The 21,409-nt window shown below is 36.4% G+C and overlaps 1 protein-coding gene across 1 annotated transcript in view; it reads left to right on the top strand.

Moving 5' to 3' along the window:
* The window catches only part of LOC140159190 (uncharacterized), a 28,347-nt gene extending 7,572 nt beyond the window's left edge, over window positions 1-20,775 (top strand). The window contains 12 exon segments of the mRNA XM_072182575.1: window positions 1,981-2,037; window positions 8,090-9,628; window positions 9,631-11,475; window positions 12,539-12,638; window positions 13,985-14,077; window positions 15,521-15,574; window positions 16,338-16,405; window positions 16,408-16,437; window positions 16,787-16,888; window positions 17,548-17,626; window positions 18,503-18,748; window positions 20,312-20,775. Coding sequence (XP_072038676.1) covers window positions 1,981-2,037; window positions 8,090-9,628; window positions 9,631-11,475; window positions 12,539-12,638; window positions 13,985-14,077; window positions 15,521-15,574; window positions 16,338-16,405; window positions 16,408-16,437; window positions 16,787-16,888; window positions 17,548-17,626; window positions 18,503-18,748; window positions 20,312-20,382 — 4,284 coding nt within the window. The 3' untranslated portion in view covers window positions 20,383-20,775.
* The last annotated feature ends 634 nt before the right edge of the window (window positions 20,776-21,409 follow it).

The following is a 21,409-nucleotide window of genomic DNA, read 5'->3' as shown; positions in this document are numbered from 1 at the left end:
AGACATGACCTTTATATAGTGAGTAGAGACTCCGCCTGATAACTGATGGCAAGTAGAGAACTCGCCTGATATAAGGAATAACTATCAGCAGAGACCACTCAGACTGCTAACCATATGGTAAATAGAGACTGCACTTGGTAACTGTATGGCAATTAGAGACCCGCCTGATATAACCGTATGGTAAGGTGAAGTACTTGCAGAAAACTTATCAGCAGAGACCATTCCTGATAACCATATGGTAAGTAGAGACCCCGCCTGATAACTCTATGACGAGTAGAGACCCCATATGGAAAGGTGAAGCACTTGAAGGAAAAACTATCAGCAGAGACCACTCCTGATAACCACATGGTATGTAGAGACCCCACCTGATAACTGTACATAGTGTATGATGAGTAGAGACCTCGCCTGATATAACCCTGTGGCAAGGTGAGGTACCTGCAGGAAACTATCAGCATAGACCACTTCAAATATGTAGAAACCTCACCTAATAACTGTATAGCAAGTATACTTGTAGGGAAACTATGATAAAGGTAGAGACCCTACCTGATAAGGGAACAACCCAAAAGTGTGATGAAGCCCTACAAACAAAAGTCCTATCGTTAGAAGGCTACTCCCCTCCCCTCTAACGTAAGTGTCAAATATCGAAAATTCCAACCCGTATCCATTGGGCACAGGGCCGTCGCTATGGTCGATGGGGTTGTGGAGGGGTGCGACAATGCTAGGATATTGAAAGATGTTGTGGTCACGTTTAAAAGAAACAAATATTCCATTTTATTTTGAAATATTTTTCTTCATAAAAAATTAGAAGGACTTGCTGGATTTTCAAATAAAAAAGAATCAAATTGCGGTACAGCTGCTTTAACAAATGAACTTACAAGTTGCAGGTTGCGAGTACTGCACTCTATATTTATTTGAAATTATTTTGAAGCAACCACTGTAAAATGTTGAGTGCTTCAGAAAATACTAAAATTTTAAAATTATATATTAAATCCTCAAAAAAAGATCAACTTTGACCGATGTTTTAACTACTTCTTTACAAATGTAATCGGACTGTTTGTATAAGGCTTCATCAAACTTTTGGGTTGTTCCCTAACCATAAGGTAAGTAGAGACCCCTTGATACCATTCCTGATAGCCATATGGTAAGCAGATACCCCATCTGATAACTGTATGGTAAGTAGAGACTCTGCCTGATAATTGTATGGCAAGTAGAAACCCCTTTGATATAACCGTATGGCAAGGTTAGGTACTTGCAGGAAAAACTATCAGCAAAGACCACTCCTGATAACCATATATGGTAAGTAGAGACTCTGTACCTTGCCTGATATATCCGTATGGTACGGTGAAGTACTTGCAGGAAAAACTATCAGCAAAGACCACTCCTGATAACCATATATGGTAAGTAGAGACTCTGTACCTTGCCTGATATATCCGTATGGTACGGTGAAGTACTTGCAGGAAAAACTATCAGCAAAGACCACTCCTGATAACCATATATGGTAAGTAGAGACTCTGTACCTTGCCTGATATATCCGTATGGTACGGTGAAGTACTTGCAGGAAAAACTATCAGCAAAGACCACTCCTGATAACCATATATGGTAAGTAGAGACTCTGTACCTTGCCTGATATATCCGTATGGTACGATGAAGTACTTGCAGGAAAAACTATCAGCAAAGATCACCCCTGATAACCATATATATATGGTAAGTAGAGACTCTGTCTGATAACTGTATGGCGAGTAGAGACCTTGCCTGATATAACCGTATGGTAAGGTTAGGTACTTGTAGGAAAAACTATCAGCAAAGACCACTCCTGATAACCATAAAAAAAGTAGAGACTCTGTCTGATACCTGTATGCCTGATATAACCGTATGGTAAGGTGAAGTACTTGCAGGAAAAACTATCAGCAGAGGCTACTCCTGCCAACCATACGGTAGTAAGCTCTTGTCATGATATTATATTGGGTTTTTTTCCCACAGATGATGAAGATTTTGAAGAAGTTGTGTCAGCTGCCAGTTACTGTGGCCATACTACAGGTACGTATTTTTGAAACGAATAATCAAAGGGACATTCAGAGATTTTGGGTTTTAAATTGGTTGACCCAACTAAACTAAGTTTGAGGAAAAATCATTTTGGCATATAGAGCCCAGCGAATATGAGACTTCAGAGAGACTTAATCAGAACTATATGATAAGAGCCTTCTTTATCTGGCACTCTTATAATACACAAAAGCAACATTTTCAGTATAGAAGCGTAACATTCAAGGGGCCTATTGACGCAAATAAAGTGCACAAAAAATGTGAAGATCATAATTGAGATATTTCGACTGCTCAGTGCCGGAAGTGGATATGTGCAATTGCTGCCCTGTGAACATTTGGCAATTTCCACACAGTACATTGTACTCACCTACACACGGCAGCTATTGCACTTGCCTACTTCTCGCACTAGAGCAGTCGATATTTGCTTTTTCAGCTTGGAAATTTGATGCATAGATTTTGAGTTATTGGTGTTGTTATTTTTTTGTGATACAGTCTTCAGACCTGAAACTTTTCTTCTTTTTAGCGGATTTTAGCTTTTTATTTTGATCAAATTTATTTTCATTTTCAGCCCAATTTGAGCCATTTTACCCCAATTTTACGCTGTTTTTCAGCTTTTTTAGCATTTACAGCGTTTTTCTCTAAAAATTAGTTTCAGGTCAGAGGCTTAATACATGGTAAAATGAAATTTTTAAACAGTTCTTTACAGCAAAATAGCGACCTGCCTTTAATATTGAGCTATTCCAGTTGAAATCCATGCACCCCCTACGGAAGACATGACCTTAATCTTCCACACAGGGAGTGTAGATTTCAAATGAAGTCGCCTAATCAGGTAATCACATTTGAAATTCACACTCCCTGTGTGGAAGATTAAGGTCATGTCTTCTTTAGGGGGTGTACTTGACTACTTGTATGTATTCAAGCTGGAATAGCTCATCACTGCATTCACAATTGAGATGTCTCAGGCATACAAGCACTTTGCGATGACATGTTTCACATGTTTACACACACAATCACTTTTAATGGGTCCCTGTCTAGCAAGCGTGGAACCTTAACAATAAGAGTATGATCACAAAACAATGCAATACAAAACATTTGAATCCAGCCAGTCTATTATTTCCCTTAGAATTTTTTAGTAAATATTCAGACTTGTTATTTAAGGGCTGGGGTATGAACGTTTGGACAGTATTTATTGTGGGACATTAGAGCACATCAGACATATCGAATTGCATTCTGAATACGAAGAATGTCCTTCTGATATCAAATAATTTTGATTTTTTGAAATTACGCAATTTAATACACATTTTATGGCAAATCATTAAAATTGATATTTTTGATATTCAACAGTACTTGAAGTAAACTTTATAAATCTGATGATTTATACTTAAAGTGTATGTAGGTGGGATGAAAAGCCGACGATCAATTGAAAATTTTGACCTTTCGTATTGAAGATATGGATTTTTTTTCAAAAAACACAAAAAAAATTAGGTCTTTTTGGGAAAAAAATCCATATCTTCAATATGAAAGGTCAAAATTTTCAATTGACCGTCGGCTTTTCCTCCCTGCTACATACACTTTAAAAGAATATATCATTAGATTTATATAATTTACTTCGAGGACTGTTATATATCAAAATTTGAAAAATATCAAATTTTTATAATTTGTCATAAAATTTGTATTATATTGTGATATTCAAAAATGAAAATTATTTGATATCAGAAAGACATGCTTCAGATTCAGAATGCAATTGACAGGTCCGAGGTGCTCTCATGTCCCACAAAAAATACTGTCGAAACGCAATAAACGCTTCATTCTAGATCCCTTAAAGAAAATAAAATTCACAGAGTGAATTATAATTTACAGATTGAATTTTACTGAAAAAAAAATTATCAACACTGCTAGTCATGATAGAATTGACACACATTTGCCTAAAAATTTGTAAGTGCTTATAATCCTGATTCAAGTGAAATTGTATGTAGGTCCTCTTGTAACAAGGGATGCTTGAGTTGACTATAGTTGGTAGTCACTTTCAATTTATGACTTGGTGATAGTGGACTATTAAAATATACTGTATTCATTCCATTAACCGCCCAGAGGGCTAAAAGTGTTTTTTGGTGGGTGCTTATTTTCATTATTTACATAATTGCATACACAAAAAATGGACCAAAATATTCATCCATCATCTGCAGTGTGCCATGTTTCAGAACATGATCCTGATTTGCATGGGCAATTAATAAAATCAGTTTGCTTGTTGAAAAGTCACTGGGTGGGCGCTTACAGGGGCATGGGTGGGTAATTAAACGAATATGGTAATATAGGGGACATAAAATGCAGCTAATTTGTTTTGCATTATTGAAATTTGGCTACTTCCAAGTTTTATAGTGTTTATTAATGTTGCTTGCACCATATTCATGTATTTCTGGTACGGAATTACTTTAGTGTTTATTAATTTGATTATAGTCATCGTAGTCACTACTTTTTGGTAACGACTAACTACAAAAAGCTGAAGTTGTGCAACCTTACTTGTAATGCAATTAATTATCCTAAATTAATATCCTAACTTTATACCATTTATTACTTCCCACGTTTCCAGCTGGAGTCAATATATATATTGTGGGCAGCTTTATTGAATCGGGTTAATTTTCGGCATAAGCAGTGTATTTTATTTTCAATGTGTTTTTCTAGCACTTGTTCAAATTATGAAGGGTAAAGATAAATTCAAATTTGACTAAAAAGGTAGGAAAGTAAATCCGGCTCATTCTAATCTTGGGGAGGGGGCACACAACATATAATGCTCTCCAGGGTTCAAGACCCTTGTTTGTGGATCGCACAGCTCTGAAAGGACCCTTGAAATTTTTCCAAGACAGAGTGCTGAAAGGCTTGATTTTGATAATTTCAGCTCTAAATGACCCATAAATTGTCCATCCCTCTCATTTCAGGGGTATTCCAGGCGATTTTCAACAAGAGAGCCAAGAAAGATCATTGATTTTGGCAGTTTGCAGCTCCAAAAAAAGCCCCTTATACTGGTACTCCAACAGCTAGCTCCCAAATATCCACCATTCCCAGTTCTGTGGGCAGGGCGGATCCAGAAATCTTCAATAGGGGGGCGCCGAGCAGCGGCAGCTCGGTGCCCACACAAAGTTAGGCGCTGCTCTGCACAAATACACAAAGTCAGGTGCCACTCTGCAGAAATTAGAGGGGGCGCGCCGGGTGCACCCCACTATAAATCCGCCCCTGGTGGGGAGCATCCCCATCAAAAATTGTTGATATGCCACCCAGCCTAGGAAAAGGAAAACCAAAACTTAACAAACAAATGAAAATAATTTTTTAAACATTTATTTATACTTGGTATAGAAATGCATAATATTATTAGTTAAAACATGGAAGTTCCATGGTTAAAATTACATCAACATGTGAGAGAAATGATTTTTGTCAATTCCAAGCGAAGTGACAAAATTAATTCCTAATTGCTCTGTATTTATTCAATTCAGCATATTTCATGTGAAAATGCAAGTCACCACAAATGTGTAAATTAACAGCAGCTGATGCTATTTAGTAACCGGCACAGTCCAGCATTACACATTAAAATGTGCGCCTACACTACACATGGTTTGTAATACAGTATTCTAGCAGACACTACAGAAACTAAAGGCAACCTAAACCAAACTTTAACCCTAAACTGGACTAACTCTAACCCTAACCCAAAATACATCCGAGTCAAGGTATCCCTATTCTTGGAACTATTTTTCCAGATTTAAAATAGTTGTGAAATTTGAACAAATTTAAGATTAATATTGATTCCTTTAAAAATGTAACCAAATTGGGACTGTTGCAACAAATTATTAGGAAATCTCATCCAGTTTTTAGGTGAAGGGCGATAAGTGAGCTCCTTTTACACTGATTTTCAAATCTTGGATCATATAATAAACTGCGTAGAAGTGTAGATAATTCTTTATCTTTTGACCATGGATAATGTAGACTGTGTCGAAGTCTAACATTACAACCCAAGGCTAAATAAAAATAAAAAAGCCAAGTTTGTTTCCGGTACTTGGCCTGAAAACAAAATGCAAAATGTATTTATTTATTTGTTTGTTTGTTTGTTTGTTTGTTTGTTTGTTTGTTTGTTTGTTTGTTTGTTTATTTATTTATTTATTTATTTATTTATTTATTATTATTATTTATTATTATTTATTTATTATTTATTTATTTATTTATTTATTTATTTTTAGAGTCAGGAAGTATGGTAATATATGCCTCAAATTGCTTGTATTTCTGTTTATTGTCAAATCAGTGCAGATGTGAAAATTGATAGGAAAATTAAAGATGGATTTTCATAGGATATTTAGTGATTTCATGTTGCTTTTATAACAAAATTTGTAAAACAATTTGTCATAATTTTTTTGCTTGAAAATGTCATATTTTCTGAATTTTTAAAATAATAAAATTAAATTTTGGTTAAATTGCTCCAAAAAAATGAAATGCCCTCAGCCCACAGGAAACAATTAAGTTTTTTTTTGTTGGTATTTTAAGACACAGGCAATATGTGTTGGTTTATACATTGTACACAATCCAGGTTAGGTTTAGATTGGATAAATTCTTCCCACTTAAAAATTAATATCAAAATTACCATAAATCTTTGCTATGAATCCGAATTAAGCCTATATATTTGCTTGATGTCAGTCTGTAGAACATTGCAGTGATTCTAAGAAGTGAATATGTTTTTAACTGTGTCTTTGTATGCTCATGTGTCCAGTAGAGCATTTAATAACAGATTTAATAACAGATTTAATAGGATTGTGTAAATTAAATCAAGTGAGTTTTATGTTATAATCTTTTTGAAAATGATCCTTGTCTTAAAAATGTTCTTGACACTGTTCATGTTTGTTACAGCTTAGAAATATACATACATGTGCATGTATAGAGACATAGGATGTGATGATAGTTCAGTCAAAAGGTGGACACATACGATTTTCACAAAATTTACTTTCATGCTTCAATTTTGGGTTTTGTATAAAAGCTCAGATTGTAAATGTGCATGTGCGGGCATTATACTTGATTTTATAGTTCTTTCCTCATAATATGAGCCGCAGACCGTATTTACTAAAAAGCAAACATGTGCACTACACATACACAGATAGGCAGACACATGAATGAAAGTGAAAGGACAATTTCAAAAACTGAGCTTCCATGCTTTGGGCTTTAATTGATAGGCTGACATTGACATGTGCTTTTGTCTGCATGATGTCTGTGTGGGTGGGAGATGTATGTGGTTGTATATGGCCATATTTGGAATCAGCATGAAAAATGTATTAAAATAAGTACAAACAAGCCTTGTATTGGTTCAGTGGTTCTTAAGACAGCTCTTGATTTTTTGAGAAAATATCTCATGGAGTTTTTATGTTGAAGCCTATGGCCAGCACGCAGCACATTAAATCTTTTACATAGTAGGTGTAGATGTCAAATGGAGTCACGCATTCAGATATTCCCATTTGAAATTCACACTCCCTGTGTGGGAGATTAAGGTCATGTATTCCATAGGGGGTGTATGGATTTCAACTGGAATAGCCCTGTATGTGTAAGCTTTAGTCTTTTTTTCCATCAATTTAATTTCCTCTTATGATGTCATAATCAATTGTCCAAGCATTTTGTAATAATCAAGAACTTAAATACCCATGATTCCTGCTAACTACTATTATTAGAATTCGTGTACAGGGTTGTCGTTTGCTAAATTAACTCTCTTTCACGCGGGTGTCGACTGCAGATGACAAGTATCAAATTTTGTTTAAAAATTTAAAAATATCAGAATTGTAATTTTGCATGACCATATTTGGAATTAGCATGAAGAATGCATTAAAATGAGTACAAACAAGTCTAGTATTGGTTCAGTGGTTTTTATGATAGCTCTTGATCTTTTGATAAAATATCTCAAGACTTTTTATGTTGAGGCCTATGGCTAGTATGCAGAGCATTAAAGAATATGCTCATTTTTGGTATCCATTTAATAGTTTATCATTAAAAACCCAACTTATTTATATTTCCCTCTTTATAACAGGACACAGGTATTGGCAAGGACATCAATGGTTTGAAAAAACAGGAAGGAAAAATAGGTAGCTTAGCTCGTGACCTTGTCCAGAACTGGAAAACTATGGTCCGCACTGCCAACAGGGAAAACAAAATTATGCCAAAATCACATCCAGAAACGCCAAATGTGGCGGAGAAAGCAAAAGATGAAAAGACGGTGGATAAGCAGCCCTCATGGTCGGGTTCAACTGCCCACGTTGGACGTATACCAAAAATTAAAGTTGAGAAACATTCAGATGGGAATGAAACTAAGCCGGATAAAACCAGCGGTCAGAATACTAAAGTCAAATCTCCTCCCAGTGAGGGCAAGAAGAAAGAGATACACTCACAAAGCCCATCGAAAAGGAAAGCAGACGATTCACACAACCATTCGAACAAAATCAAGAAAGAGGAGGAGACTTCTCCAAGTCGAGGACTGCTAGTCGAAACTGTGTATGCTGGGAGCTCTCGTACAGCTCGTCTGAACAGTAGTTACAATGCTTTTATACAAAATACTACGACTCCAGATCGTTGCGATTCTGAATCGGACGATCCTGACAGTGCAAGATCTCATCCTCTCGATGAGGTCAAAAAGAAACTTAAAACTAAAGACGAACGGGTTGATCATAAGGAGAAAAGGTCACATCACAGTGTGTCAGACTCGGAGGATGCTGTTAGTGACACAGAACATCCTCTAGATAAGCTAAAAAAGAAAAGAGCGAGTCTGGAGAAGAGGTTACAAAATCGTGAAAGTGCGGAAGATTCTGTAAGTGACACAGAACATCCTCTAGATAAGCTAAAAAAGAAAAGAGCAAGTCTGGAGAAGAGGTTACAACATCGTGAAAGCTCAGAAGATTCTGTCAGTGACACAGAACATCCTCTTGATAAACATAAAAAGAACAAGGCAAGTTTGAAGAAGAAGAAGGTACACCGTGGTGACAGCTCAGAAGATTCTGTCAGTGACACAGAACACCCTCTTGATAAACTGAAAAAGAAAAAGGCAAGTCCAAAGAAGAGACTAAAACATCGCAGAAGCTCTGGAAGCAGTTCCAGATCGTCAAGTAGTGATAGAGATAATTCAGAAGAGAAGCGTCGTAAGGCATATTCTTCTGATTCCGAAGACTCTTTCAGCACTAAGACGCATCCTTTGGAAAGGAGCATCAAGAAAGAGAGAAAGTCGGATGGTAGCGGTAGCGAGTCATCTAATAGGTATTCCGATTCAGAAGATTCCTTGATCGGTAAGGAGCATCCATTGGATAATCCAAAGAAGATCAAGAAAGAAATCTCTTCGAATTCAGACAGCGATTCACACTACACTAAGATGAAAGCGAAAAGTAAATCATCGTCCAAGAATGAGAAAATGTCTTCTAATAAAAAAAAAAAGATCACCATAGAACTAAACACGATACAAGCTCTCGTAAGATTAAAGGCGAGAATAAAACCACAAGTGCCAAACCAGCAAAAGATTCCATCCATAAATCTGATAGTCACAAAAAGAAAAGTCATTCATCATCGTCTAGCAGTCAAATAAAGAGCGAACCTGTGGATGTTTCCAGGGATAAATCAGAGCAAAAATCATCCTTGGAGTTCGACTCCAGTCCTCTGGCAGAGGCATATGATTTCAGCAAAGTGGTTTCCTCGTCAGAAGATGAGATAGCTAAACCAGTCACAACAGATGCTTCCATGGATATAACCAAGGAGAAGCCAGTTGATAGCAAAAACAGTGTATCAGCAGAAAAGAAACCGGTCAAACCAAAGAGAAAAAAGAAAATTGTGGATGATTCAGAGAAAACATTTGAAAACACAGGTATGTCATTTGCTGCTTGCCTTGGGGCATTGTATCCAGTGAAAAAGTTGAAAAGGAAACCTGCTGCTAAACCAGCTGCTTCTAAGCCAAACAGTGCATCTAATGAGAAAACTGATCCCAAGATTTCAATGAAGAAAGTCGATGAAAAAGTGTCCAAGGTGTCAAGCCCTACGGAGAGCAAAGTCAATTCTAAAGATGCTAAGAAAGATGAAAAAGGTCACCATGGTTCCAGTAAGACATCAGTATCTCCTCACAATGAAACTGATGGTAAAGACCACGGGCACAAGACATCGCATCACAGCCGTGATAAGAGTTCATCCAAAAAGGATCATAAATCGCCACCACATAAAAGTAACCATCATGTTAGCTCTGAAAATGGAAGAGGCAGTTGGACGAATTCAGATGAAAGTTCCGGCGGCCGCTCATCCGATGATGATTCCGATGTAAGTCCAGCAAGAGAAATGAGCAACCATATGAAATCAAAGACTTCGCATTCGGATCATTCTAATAGTTCAGTAAAGATTAAGAAAGAGAATCTTAAGGATTCTTCTCATTCGAATAGCTCAAAAGACTCTCATCATTCACGCAGCTCCAGTAAACATAAAAGTTCCTCTCATAAGGAGAAACATAGGTCAGATTCTTCTCACGACAAACATAGGTCGGCTTCTTCTCATGACAAACATAAGTCAGATTCTTCTGAAGACGAACATTTGTCTGAATCTTCTCCCAAAGACAAACATAGGTCTGAATCTTCTCACAAGGACAAACATAGGTCTGAATCTTCTCACAAGGACAAACATAGGTCTGAATCTTCTCACAAGGACAAACATAGGTCTGAATCTTCTCACAAGGACAAAGAGAGGTCTGAATCTTCTCACAAGGACAAACATAAGTCTGAATCTTCTCACAAGGACAAACATAAGTCTGAATCTTCTCACAAGGACAAAGATAGGTCTGAATCTTCTCACAAGGACAAACATAGGTCTGAATCTTCTCACAAGGACAAACATAGGTCTGAATCTTCTCACAAGGACAAAGAGAGGTCTGGATCTTCTCACAAGGACAAACATAAGTCTGAATCTTCTCACAAGGACAAACATAGGTCTGAATCTAATCACGAGGACAAAGATAGGTCTGAATCTTCTCACAAGGATAAACGTAGGTCTGAATCTTCTCATAAGGACAAAGATAGGTCTGAATCTTCTCACAAGGACAAACATAAGTCTGAATCTTTTCACAAGGACAAACATAGGTCCGAATCTTCTCACAAGGACAAACATAGGTCTGAATCTTCTCATAAGGACAAACATAGCTCTGAATCTTCTCACAAGGACAAACATAGGTCCGATTCTAGTAAATCTTCAGGAAAGCATCATAAAGATAAAGAGCATCATAGTTCTAGCAGTAGTAGCCATAAGAAGAATAATAAACATGATTCAATGCATGATAGAAGAACTGATGAAGTGACAGATAATGGGACAACTAGACGCAAATCAAGAGAAGAGAGTCGTATGGAGCGGAAGCGGAAATGGAGTACAAGTGGGGATGAAACTATCACCAGAAGCCCTAAGGTAAGAATATGTTTTTGAAGGTTATTTTTGCCCTATTCTGGAAAATCTGGAAAAAGTTTTTACTGTACAAAAAAATACCGATTCCAGGAGGAGATTTTTTTTTTCTTTCAAAATTGTTGACATCCTGAAAATGTTTTCAAAAGATTCTTCACATTTCTTGACTGCTTTAAAGCATGACTGAAGCGATACAGTAGAATATAGTACAGTAGAGAAATATCCCAATTCACACGTATTTGGGCATTTTATTAAGCTAATTGGGCCCATAGATCTAAAAAAAATCTCACTGCCTGACCCTACCCCGTGGAGGGGATTTTTGGACAAACAAACAATATTTTGGCCTTATTTCAGGCCATATGAGATGATGAGATGAGGACTGCAGTCACAAAACATTGGGAGCAACTTTATTATCATTACCTCCACCTTGACTATAATCCTAACCTTAATCCTAAAATCTTTAATCTTAACCCTAATCTTTATCCTAAAGGTTAGGGTTAAAGGTTAAACCTAACCTTTAACCTTTATCCTCTCCCTAAGCCCCAATCTTAACCCTAACCTTGATTAATCTCTAATCTCTAAAGTGGTGGCAGTGATAATAAAATGTGGCCTAAATTTTTTACTTCATTTGTGTTGTTAGTATTTGGGAAATGTGTACCAAGAAAAATGTGCTTGACTAAGAGCGGTCGTTGACTGGAAGAAGATTTTGTTCTGATAACTAAAAGTTTCTTGAAAATTGGGTGGCATATTATCTCTGGGCAATATGCCCTCTGAGGTGCATTGAATAATCCAAAAAAAAAGTACGGAAATTGCAGCACAGTGGCTTATGGGGCAATGTAATATGCAATTCTGCATAACCAGATAGTTCATTGTCCGAATCAAGCAAAATTTTTGAAATATGCTTTTTTTTTCGTGGGTATCTATGGAACCATATCATAAAAAAGAGAATGATAGAATCAAGAAATGCATTTAATGAAAGTGTTGTATTAGTTTTTGCTTTCAGGGTGTTTTTGACATTGGTTTTGAAAAGTGAATTCTGACAACATGATTACTTCTTTTGCTATTACAGGCAAAGAAAGAGACTACAGAAATTTTATTTAATTTGCCAGACATCCAACCAGACTACAAGCCTGTACACATGCCTATCATTGAACCAAGGAAAATACAAGGTAAGCGTTTCAGTAAATATCCAACCTTAAATTTGATATCCCGCAGTACCATAATTTTACAAGTGAGCCGATCCATGGCATCCATGGTCATCCTCTTGGGTTTTCCCTGGGTACTGGTACTACAGTTCTTGCCCTATAATCTAAAATTGGACCTGTTCCCATATTCTTGTTTCATCTTATCCACTTCACCTTGTTATATGATATAGCTACATTAGATTGCACTTCACAACAGTGCCTATAGATCCCCTTGGTGTATGCAAGTCATGCGCATTAAAATCCCAGTATTGGGATGACCCCACGCCATCATGAGTATTGATAACACGTAACACGTTTGGAGTGGTGGGCGTATGTATCGCGTTCTATGCGTAGACTAGTGCAGAATACTTGCACACCCTAACAGGACGTGCAACAGAATATGTGAAGTTGTAAACAAGTTTCGCTTCATTTTATGATAAAGGGTTTTTACTGACGGTAACTCAATTTTGCTTAAAAATAGTTGACAGTTATTGAAATAATATTTAACTGACTAAGAATGAGAATAAACGATAGGAATTTTTGTTTTTACTATCCTATGGGCCTATATGCACCGGCATCCAATACTCAAAATGTTGGACCTGCCTGGCGTTTATCACATGGTAGTGGTAGAGGACAGTAAAAACACAAATTCCTATCATTTATTCTCTAAGTGTTTTATGTAAATTTATGCACATATTGATAAAGTATTATTCAGATTTCCTTTTATAAATTAACCATCCCGTATACGCGCGACGTCAAGCGTGTGCATTGGACCATGTGCAAAATAATACGCGCTGGAAGGCTAGCAGTACGCTTAATTTGTAAAAGGAAATCTGAATAATACTTTACTACAACCAATGTTATATACAGCATTCCTTTCAAAAGTTATGAATAATTGAGCTGTTCCATTCAACTTTACAAAGCCAAGTTGAATGGAACAGCCTATTATATTTCACCTCATGAAAATATTCTTACCATTGTACATGTACTCATAAACATTCCATATTTATATATGATTATGCATGTGACACAGTGGGATTAATTCAAGTTGGTGAATACTGATCAAATACTAAATATTAACTCCATTGCCTTTCTTACAGAGACTCTGTCAGAGTCCCTGATTGGTTAATTACATGATATAATCATCATAGTAACCAATCAAAATAGAGCTTTTAGATCTCATAGCAGTTTTAAACTTAATCCCCTTTAACACGACTAGCTATCTTAGCATATCTTTGATTGGCTCAAAACATTGTACAACCCTCTTTGTAACCAATCAAAATAGCCCTTAGAGATTTGTTAGATATTTTGAATATTTTCTCTATCACCAGAAATGAAGATGGATGACCCGGCTAAAATGATTGCATCACGTCATAACAGAACCAAAGTTTTCTCAGGAAAAAAAACACAACATGTGTTAACAAGTAAGTAACAGTTAGTTGTTATTGTTCGGCCATAATATGGCAAAGTGGGTGTATCTTATATTTGCCTACCATGTTACTTCTTCGGTCATAGCTTGGTCAACTTTTTGAACACACCTTCTTCTTGGGCTCTTGTTGAAGGAAAAAAGTCTTTATGTAGCCCATCCAATTTCATCACAATACCCTTACTGCATTATCTATTATGGGGCCATGTTAATAAACAACTTTCTGCCAGAGAGCTCCCATTCCATGGGTGAACTTGTTGTATGGCTTCTCTAGAGCTCTATCTATGCCATTCTTGAATTCATTGGTAGTCTTAGCATGCACTGTACTTGTCGGCAGTCCATTCCATGCGCTCACCACTCTATTGCTGAAAGAATTTTTTTAATGACCCTCGCAAGGTACGAGATTCTGAATATATGTAAGACCAAAATATGTCGAAGGTTGAATTTTTTCATCAGTTTTTTGTAATTTGGGGAAATATTTCAGGCCATAAGACAAATTTATGGATCCAATTCTAAAAAATAAAAAAGTACTGGTAACTAGACCTTTTTCTCTAGATTAATACTATGAAATATTTATTATTTGGAGTAGAACTAGTTGAGGTGGACTAAAAATTTAGGGTTGAAATAGTATGTTTTTGGTCCTTTCAGAAATTTGCATTTTTTTCTCAATTTCAAGCTTATAGGGGGGCCTATAGCTATAGATTGTATGCAATAAATCAACCGGAATGGCATAACAATTGAAATGGCAGCCATGTTGGGGGACAGTTCAAAGGTAATAGAGGGACAGGTCAATAGTTTGATTCCACAGCCATCCATACCTACCGTAAAACCTTGTCTATAAGCATATAGAATGCTTCTGATGAAAGCTAAATTAATCCAGGTGCCATTATGGAGTTTGAGCAAATAAATGACACATCCGAGCATATACGAACAAGTATTATTGTAAGACCAATCTTTTGTATTGACATATTTACACTAGTTTCGTGTGAACTTAGCTTTCATCAACAACACTATATATGCTTGTAGACGGGGTTTTACGGTATATTATATCACCTGTTGTATTGTATTATCATGCAAATTGCCCCATGGTACCTTACCGAGACCAAACGTTTATTAAAATGAGGATGACTCTGTCGTGAGTGACCTCATATTGCATACCCTCTATTCCTTTCATCATTTTATATTCTTGTCTTTGTTACTTTAAAAGTTGGTAAAAATAAAATAAAAAATTTTCTGCCAAATATGATCCTGCGTGCATCCTTGAAGTACCAAATAGAGTTATGCATCATGAACCAGAGCAATCAATTCACGAATGCCTAAAAATCCTTGCAGCTTCCTTTTATGCAGAGAGAGAAAGTAAACGTTTTGGTTTGAATAATGTGTCTTGTTTCGTAGTTCAATATAGACATAATGATATAATCACTTGTTTTGTTTCTTCCAGGTGTCCCCAGGCTGTTTGATCAGTGCATGGGAATCCTGTGTGATAATATAGATGGTAAGTCACGTCAAGCCACTTCAAACAAACATGAGACCTGTTCTCACAAGATGAGCGGAAAGTTGGGAAGAAAAGGAGAGATTGATCCTAGAACATGCCATGAAATATAGGGTACAATTACCAAATAGGGTGCAACTTGCTAGACTTGAGTCCAGTCCTCGCTTACGGAGTTTAGGGTTAGGGTTGGGGTAGGGTAGTCTTGTAATAAGACTATTCGGCAATCACTCCAAATATAGAAAACAAAAAAAAAGTGCTTTTGAAATATTGATTTTTGAACACTAAGTGTAGTCAGGGATATCTTGGCAAGTTATAGCCTATATCATTTTAAAGCTTATGATTTAGAGATTATAAATCTGGCCATGACTCAAAATTGAAAATTTGTAACTTTACCCTCATTTTGTGGGAACAGGTTTCATATGAATATACAAATTGTTTTGCTTACCATATAATTTTACGCTGCTGGATTTGACATGATAACTATAAAGGCTGGGCACGTGTACTTTTCACACTTAATTGTTGGCTTACCTCAGATCGTGAGACTGAGTGAATAGACTGCCGCCCTCAGTCGTCAACGTTCTTGGTTGACGACTGAGATACTTATGTGTTAAAAATGTCGGACTTTTCCCCAGCAGCTGGGGTCTGAGCCAAAGTCATGCAGGAATATTTCATGAGTCCGAGACTTATTTGAACTATTAAACTGAGAAATGATTTGTCACTTCTCAATTCTATAAAATATTGTCCTGCTTTTTTGTTTCCACGCTAGCATTGGATGAGGTAGGAGGTGTGCCAGCAGATATCTTGAGACCAGTACTAGAACGATGTACCTTTCATGACAACTATTCCATCTGGAAGATGTAAATCCAGTAAGTAATACAGTAGCATATTTGGGGTGGGGTAGACACCTGTTTTTATATTCCACATCCAGCATTGGATGAGATTGGTTGGGTACCAGCAGATATCTTGAGACCAGTACTAGAACAATGTACCCCACGACAATTATTCCAGGCTCCTCAGGCCATTTAATATGAATGCATTAGTAGAAATACAACTGGTATCTACTGGTCAGTTTATACTCTCATTTCCGCATCTGCTTTTTCAAAGTGTGGCTTTAAATGAATGCAGTAATGTGTCTTCAAAGTGCCAGTGGATTGATGGAGCTTATTTCAAAGTAGCGTTATAGTGATGTTATCATTTTGTATTGTTCTTCAACAGCATTTTCTGGAAGACACAGATGACTTGTGGAGAAAACATGCAGAGAGAGATTTTAGGAACAAAAAACCTGATGAATTTGAAAATTGGAGGGAATTCTTTATCGTAAGTCAAATATACTTCCATGTATTAGGCTAAAAAAGTTAGTTTCCTATAGGTGGCCTGTGTAAGTGGAAATTTTGACCTGTTTCACTTGGTTTTATATTCACGATTCTAAGCTTCCTATTCACACATTATTTGCGGTAGGTGCTTGGAATGCAAAAATAAATGTAACACAAAAATTTTCACTTCGTACCTTACAGGCTTTTGAATGTCTTAATTGGGTACCAAAACATGAAGTTAAGTTATTGGCAATATGTACCGTGAATAGTGCTGTTGTCGACAAGGCAATTTTCCCGATTGTCGACAAAGCAATTTTCCCGATTGTCTTCAAGCATGGAAAAATTGTCGACAAAAAACTTGTCACTAAAATATTAGAGATAAGCTTAATATATGCTTAACATCACCGTTATTTACCATAAAATTAAAATGACTGCATCAGTCTTCTATTTCATTCGTGAGTGGTGCAGATTATCTTTCCATTACAATCCCAATATTCAAATGTGTATATGTGGTAATATTTTGACTTAACTGAAGTATTGCTTTGTCAACAACTTGTCGACATCGGATCTTGAGATTTTACGATTGTCGTCAATGAAAAATCTACTCGACAACAGCCTTAACCATGAAGTTCATAATGGATTTTATTCAATTTTGTTTTTCAGAGACGTTTTGATGAAAGAGAAGCAAAACTGAAATCGCTGTCTGCAAACATCAAGGCTTCAATGGCAGCCAAAGACACAGGTAAGCCGGATTCATTTGCCTATTTTAACCACAGATATATAAATTGAGGGACTTTAGCAACCTGCCAAAAATATCTTAAGGTGCTGTTGTGAATACAATTTTGTCCAATTTTAGAATGCAGGAGGAAAGCCGGAGAAAACCTCAGGATGGTCATGAATCGGCAATCATGCTCCTGATAATGTCTTCATCCATTTCCTTTTTCCACACAGCTACTGTGAATTTTGAAAAATATATGGACAAGTTGGATTTGTGTGAATCCCAATCTGTGGTGGCCATATTGGATGTGAAGGTGAAGGGAAGGTGAATTTTAAAACTGTTCATGAGGAAGAATCATTTGAAATGTTACTTATATAATTGTAGTATGTTTTCTCTTACCCGCATAACCAAAATGACCACCATCAGCTTATGTGCAACTCACAATATTGAGACTTATGCTGGTTTCATACTACCCTGCCGCTTGCCGCTGAGCGGCGTGGCGCACGCGTATTGCAGACAAACGGACACAATCAAGGCTTGTCATTGGTTGAAACGCCCTGCCGCTTGGAAAGTATGCTGGAGGCTTTATGCTGGGAGTGTGATTTCATGCAACTCACAATATTGGGCTATTTCAGTTGAAATCCATACACCCCTTATGGAAGACATAACCTTAATCTCCCACACAGGGAGTGAGAATTTCAAATGGGGTTACCTGAATGGGTGATTCCATTTGAAATCTACACCCCCTGTGTGGGAGCTTAAGGTCATGTCTTCCACAGGGGTGAAAGGATTTCAACTGGAATACCCCATCGTGACTTGCATATGTAGGACATGTTAAAAAGTTGACTTGACCTCAGTCTCCCCTTGATAGTTGTCATTGATGATTTTTCCCCTCTACAGGTCGATTGACAAAGATGGCCTTCATGGATGGGCATGCGAAACCTCCACGCAATGTGAAGCGAGCTCAGAACACTCACGGCACCCACACAGGGGATTTTGTTCCTAGACCTCCATGTTCTTCAGCATCTCGTACACCCAAGGAAGATGACAGTGATAGTAGTCACAGAAGCAGAAGTAGGGTTAGTAGCGTAAGTGGAGGAGGGGCACTGGCAAGAAGTGTAATTCAGCACAGGGCTCAACCCAAAAGTAAGTATTATGTCAATCACCTTTGTTTCTTAACCCATTTTTAAACACGTTTTAAACAGGTTATACTTTTGGTTTTGGTAAAAACATTTTGATAGCATTAAATGTTGGGTTATATAAAGATCATGAAAACATTTTTGAACTTTGTGTATGAAAACACACTGCAACAATATTTTTAATTTGTTGTCAAAATGTTATTGTAAAATGTTTTTTGCAAGCATTTTTCCCACATATTTTGTCAACACTTGAATAACATTATGTTAGAATATTTGCAGTAAGTTATCAAAAAATGTTTTTGAATGTTATGAAAATGTCTAATACCCGTTATATGTACCCTTTATACAACCCGACTTTGAAACATTTTCTGGCAACCTTTTCTAACCTCCTGCGAATGATGTCAAAAATGTTTGCTGGGAAGCTCCATGCACTATATGACCACAATGACCTCATCCCAATGGCAGAGTTCAATAATCTCAATTAAACACCCATAGTGCAAAATTTGACCTCAAGTTGCAGAGTATGAACTTTTGTACCCAAATTTTCTAAGGTCATTCACTGAATGTACAAATGTATTGGGGTTGAAGAACTGTGCCCTGATAGATGAACATGTTGTGGATCCTAGTGATGGACACAACTGACTTTCTTATAATGCCCCTGATTGGATAATTACATGATAATAATCATTTGAGTAACCAATCAAAATAGAGCTTTCAGGTTTTAACTCTTTAAGGGATCTGGAATGAGCGTTTCGACAGTATTTTTTGTGGGACATGAGAGCACATCAGACATATCGAATTGCATTCGAATACGAAGAATGTCTTTCTGATATCAAATAATTTTCATTTTTGAAATTCACGATATAATACAAATTTTATGACAAATTATTAAAATTTGATATTTTTCACATTTTTGATATATAACAGTCCTCGAAGAAAATTTTGTAAATCTAATGATATATTCTTAAAGTGTACGTAGCTGGGAGGAAAAGCCGACGATCAATTGAAAATTTTGACCTTTCATATTGAAGATATGGATTTTTTCCCATAAAAGACCTATTTTTTGTGTGTGTTTTAGGAAAAAAATCCATATCTTCAATACAAAAGGTCGAAATTTTCAATTGATCGTCGGCTTTTCATCCCGCCTACATACACTTTAAGTATAAATCATCAGATTTACTTCGAGTACTGTTAAATATCAAAAATATTTATTTTTAATCATTTGCCATAAAATGTGTATTACATTGCGAATTTCAAAAAATCAAAATTATTTGATATCAGAAGAACATTCTTCGTATTCATAATGCAATTCCATATGTCTGATGTGCTATAATGTCCCACAATAAATACTGTCCAAACGTTCATACCCCAGCCCTTAAGAACAATTTTACATTTAATCCCCTTCAACCCTAGCGACTATTCTTTACATATCTCTGATTGGCTCAGTACATGATTATATAGCCCTTTTTTAACCAATCAAAATAGTTTTAAAAAATCATGATAGGTCACTATGACTGTGATGATATGATGTACAGCACTATTAACTTGTTAATTTTCTTTTTCCGTTTAGCTATCAAAGTTGTCGCTCCTATGATGCAGAAGTCTCTCAAGTTGTTCAAGAAAACGCAGAGTCGTCGCTGAATCATCTTGGATTCAATCATTTCAGGGTAACAGTAAATATACTGTATAATGCATTTGAATAGCACTTTTGTTCAAAAGGTCACTGGAGTCATCATCGCTGAATCAACTTCACTTCAATTTACTTGAGGAAGACAGGTAAAGTTAAAAATACTGTGTCGTATATTGGGACATCACTAAAGCTGTTGTTATAATGTATAGAAATAAGACATTTACAATCATGTATATTAGCTTATTAATGTACAGTACATATTTTGGTGACTGTGATTTCACAATTTTTCCTGGGAACTACTGAAAGAGATCAAGTAGTGACTTAGAGTAGGCTACTAGCAGGGTTTGCTCTTACCTGTTTTTAGCAACTTACATGTCAGTACATATTGATATAAAATTGGATCGTTGAGCCCATATTTATTGAAATCGAGCTATGAGTTTTAAAATATTGACGAGACGTAGTCGAGTCCAATATTTTACAACTCATAGCGAGACCAATAAAGATTGGGCGTAAAGCATCAAATAATATTATTCTTATGTTTTGGATCCAATATTATCACAACTTGGATCCATCAAAACATAATAATGATATAATATTGGATGGCTGAGCATGATACCATAACATATCGGATGAGTCATAAAAATATCGGACGAGCCAACGGCGGGAGTTCGATATTTGTATGAAATCCGATATGTTATGGTATCATGCGAAATAAGCCATCCAATATTATCATTATTAGGTTTTCTTAACTCCTAATAACCCTGAAAACATAATAATGAGGTATATTGGAACAGTTCACACTATGCTCAACACCATTTTACTACATGCCCGGGCGGAGCATTTACAACACTCAGTGGTGGATGGATAAGTGCTTTTAAGAATTTAAAAATTCAGTCCTGATGATTTAAAAGCAACTTATTGAAGTAATAGCTTATATGTTGTTTCATTTTGTTTTATGTGGCTGTAAATATGTCAAGAGTTAGTGCAAGGAAACCCCTATCAGCAGTAGCTTCTCTATATACATGTGACAATTTCTGC

This window comes from Amphiura filiformis, chromosome 8, assembly GCF_039555335.1.
Source record: "Amphiura filiformis chromosome 8, Afil_fr2py, whole genome shotgun sequence".
Classification (NCBI taxonomy): domain Eukaryota; kingdom Metazoa; phylum Echinodermata; class Ophiuroidea; order Amphilepidida; family Amphiuridae; genus Amphiura; species Amphiura filiformis.
This window is presented reverse-complemented; position numbering and strand designations above follow the sequence as displayed.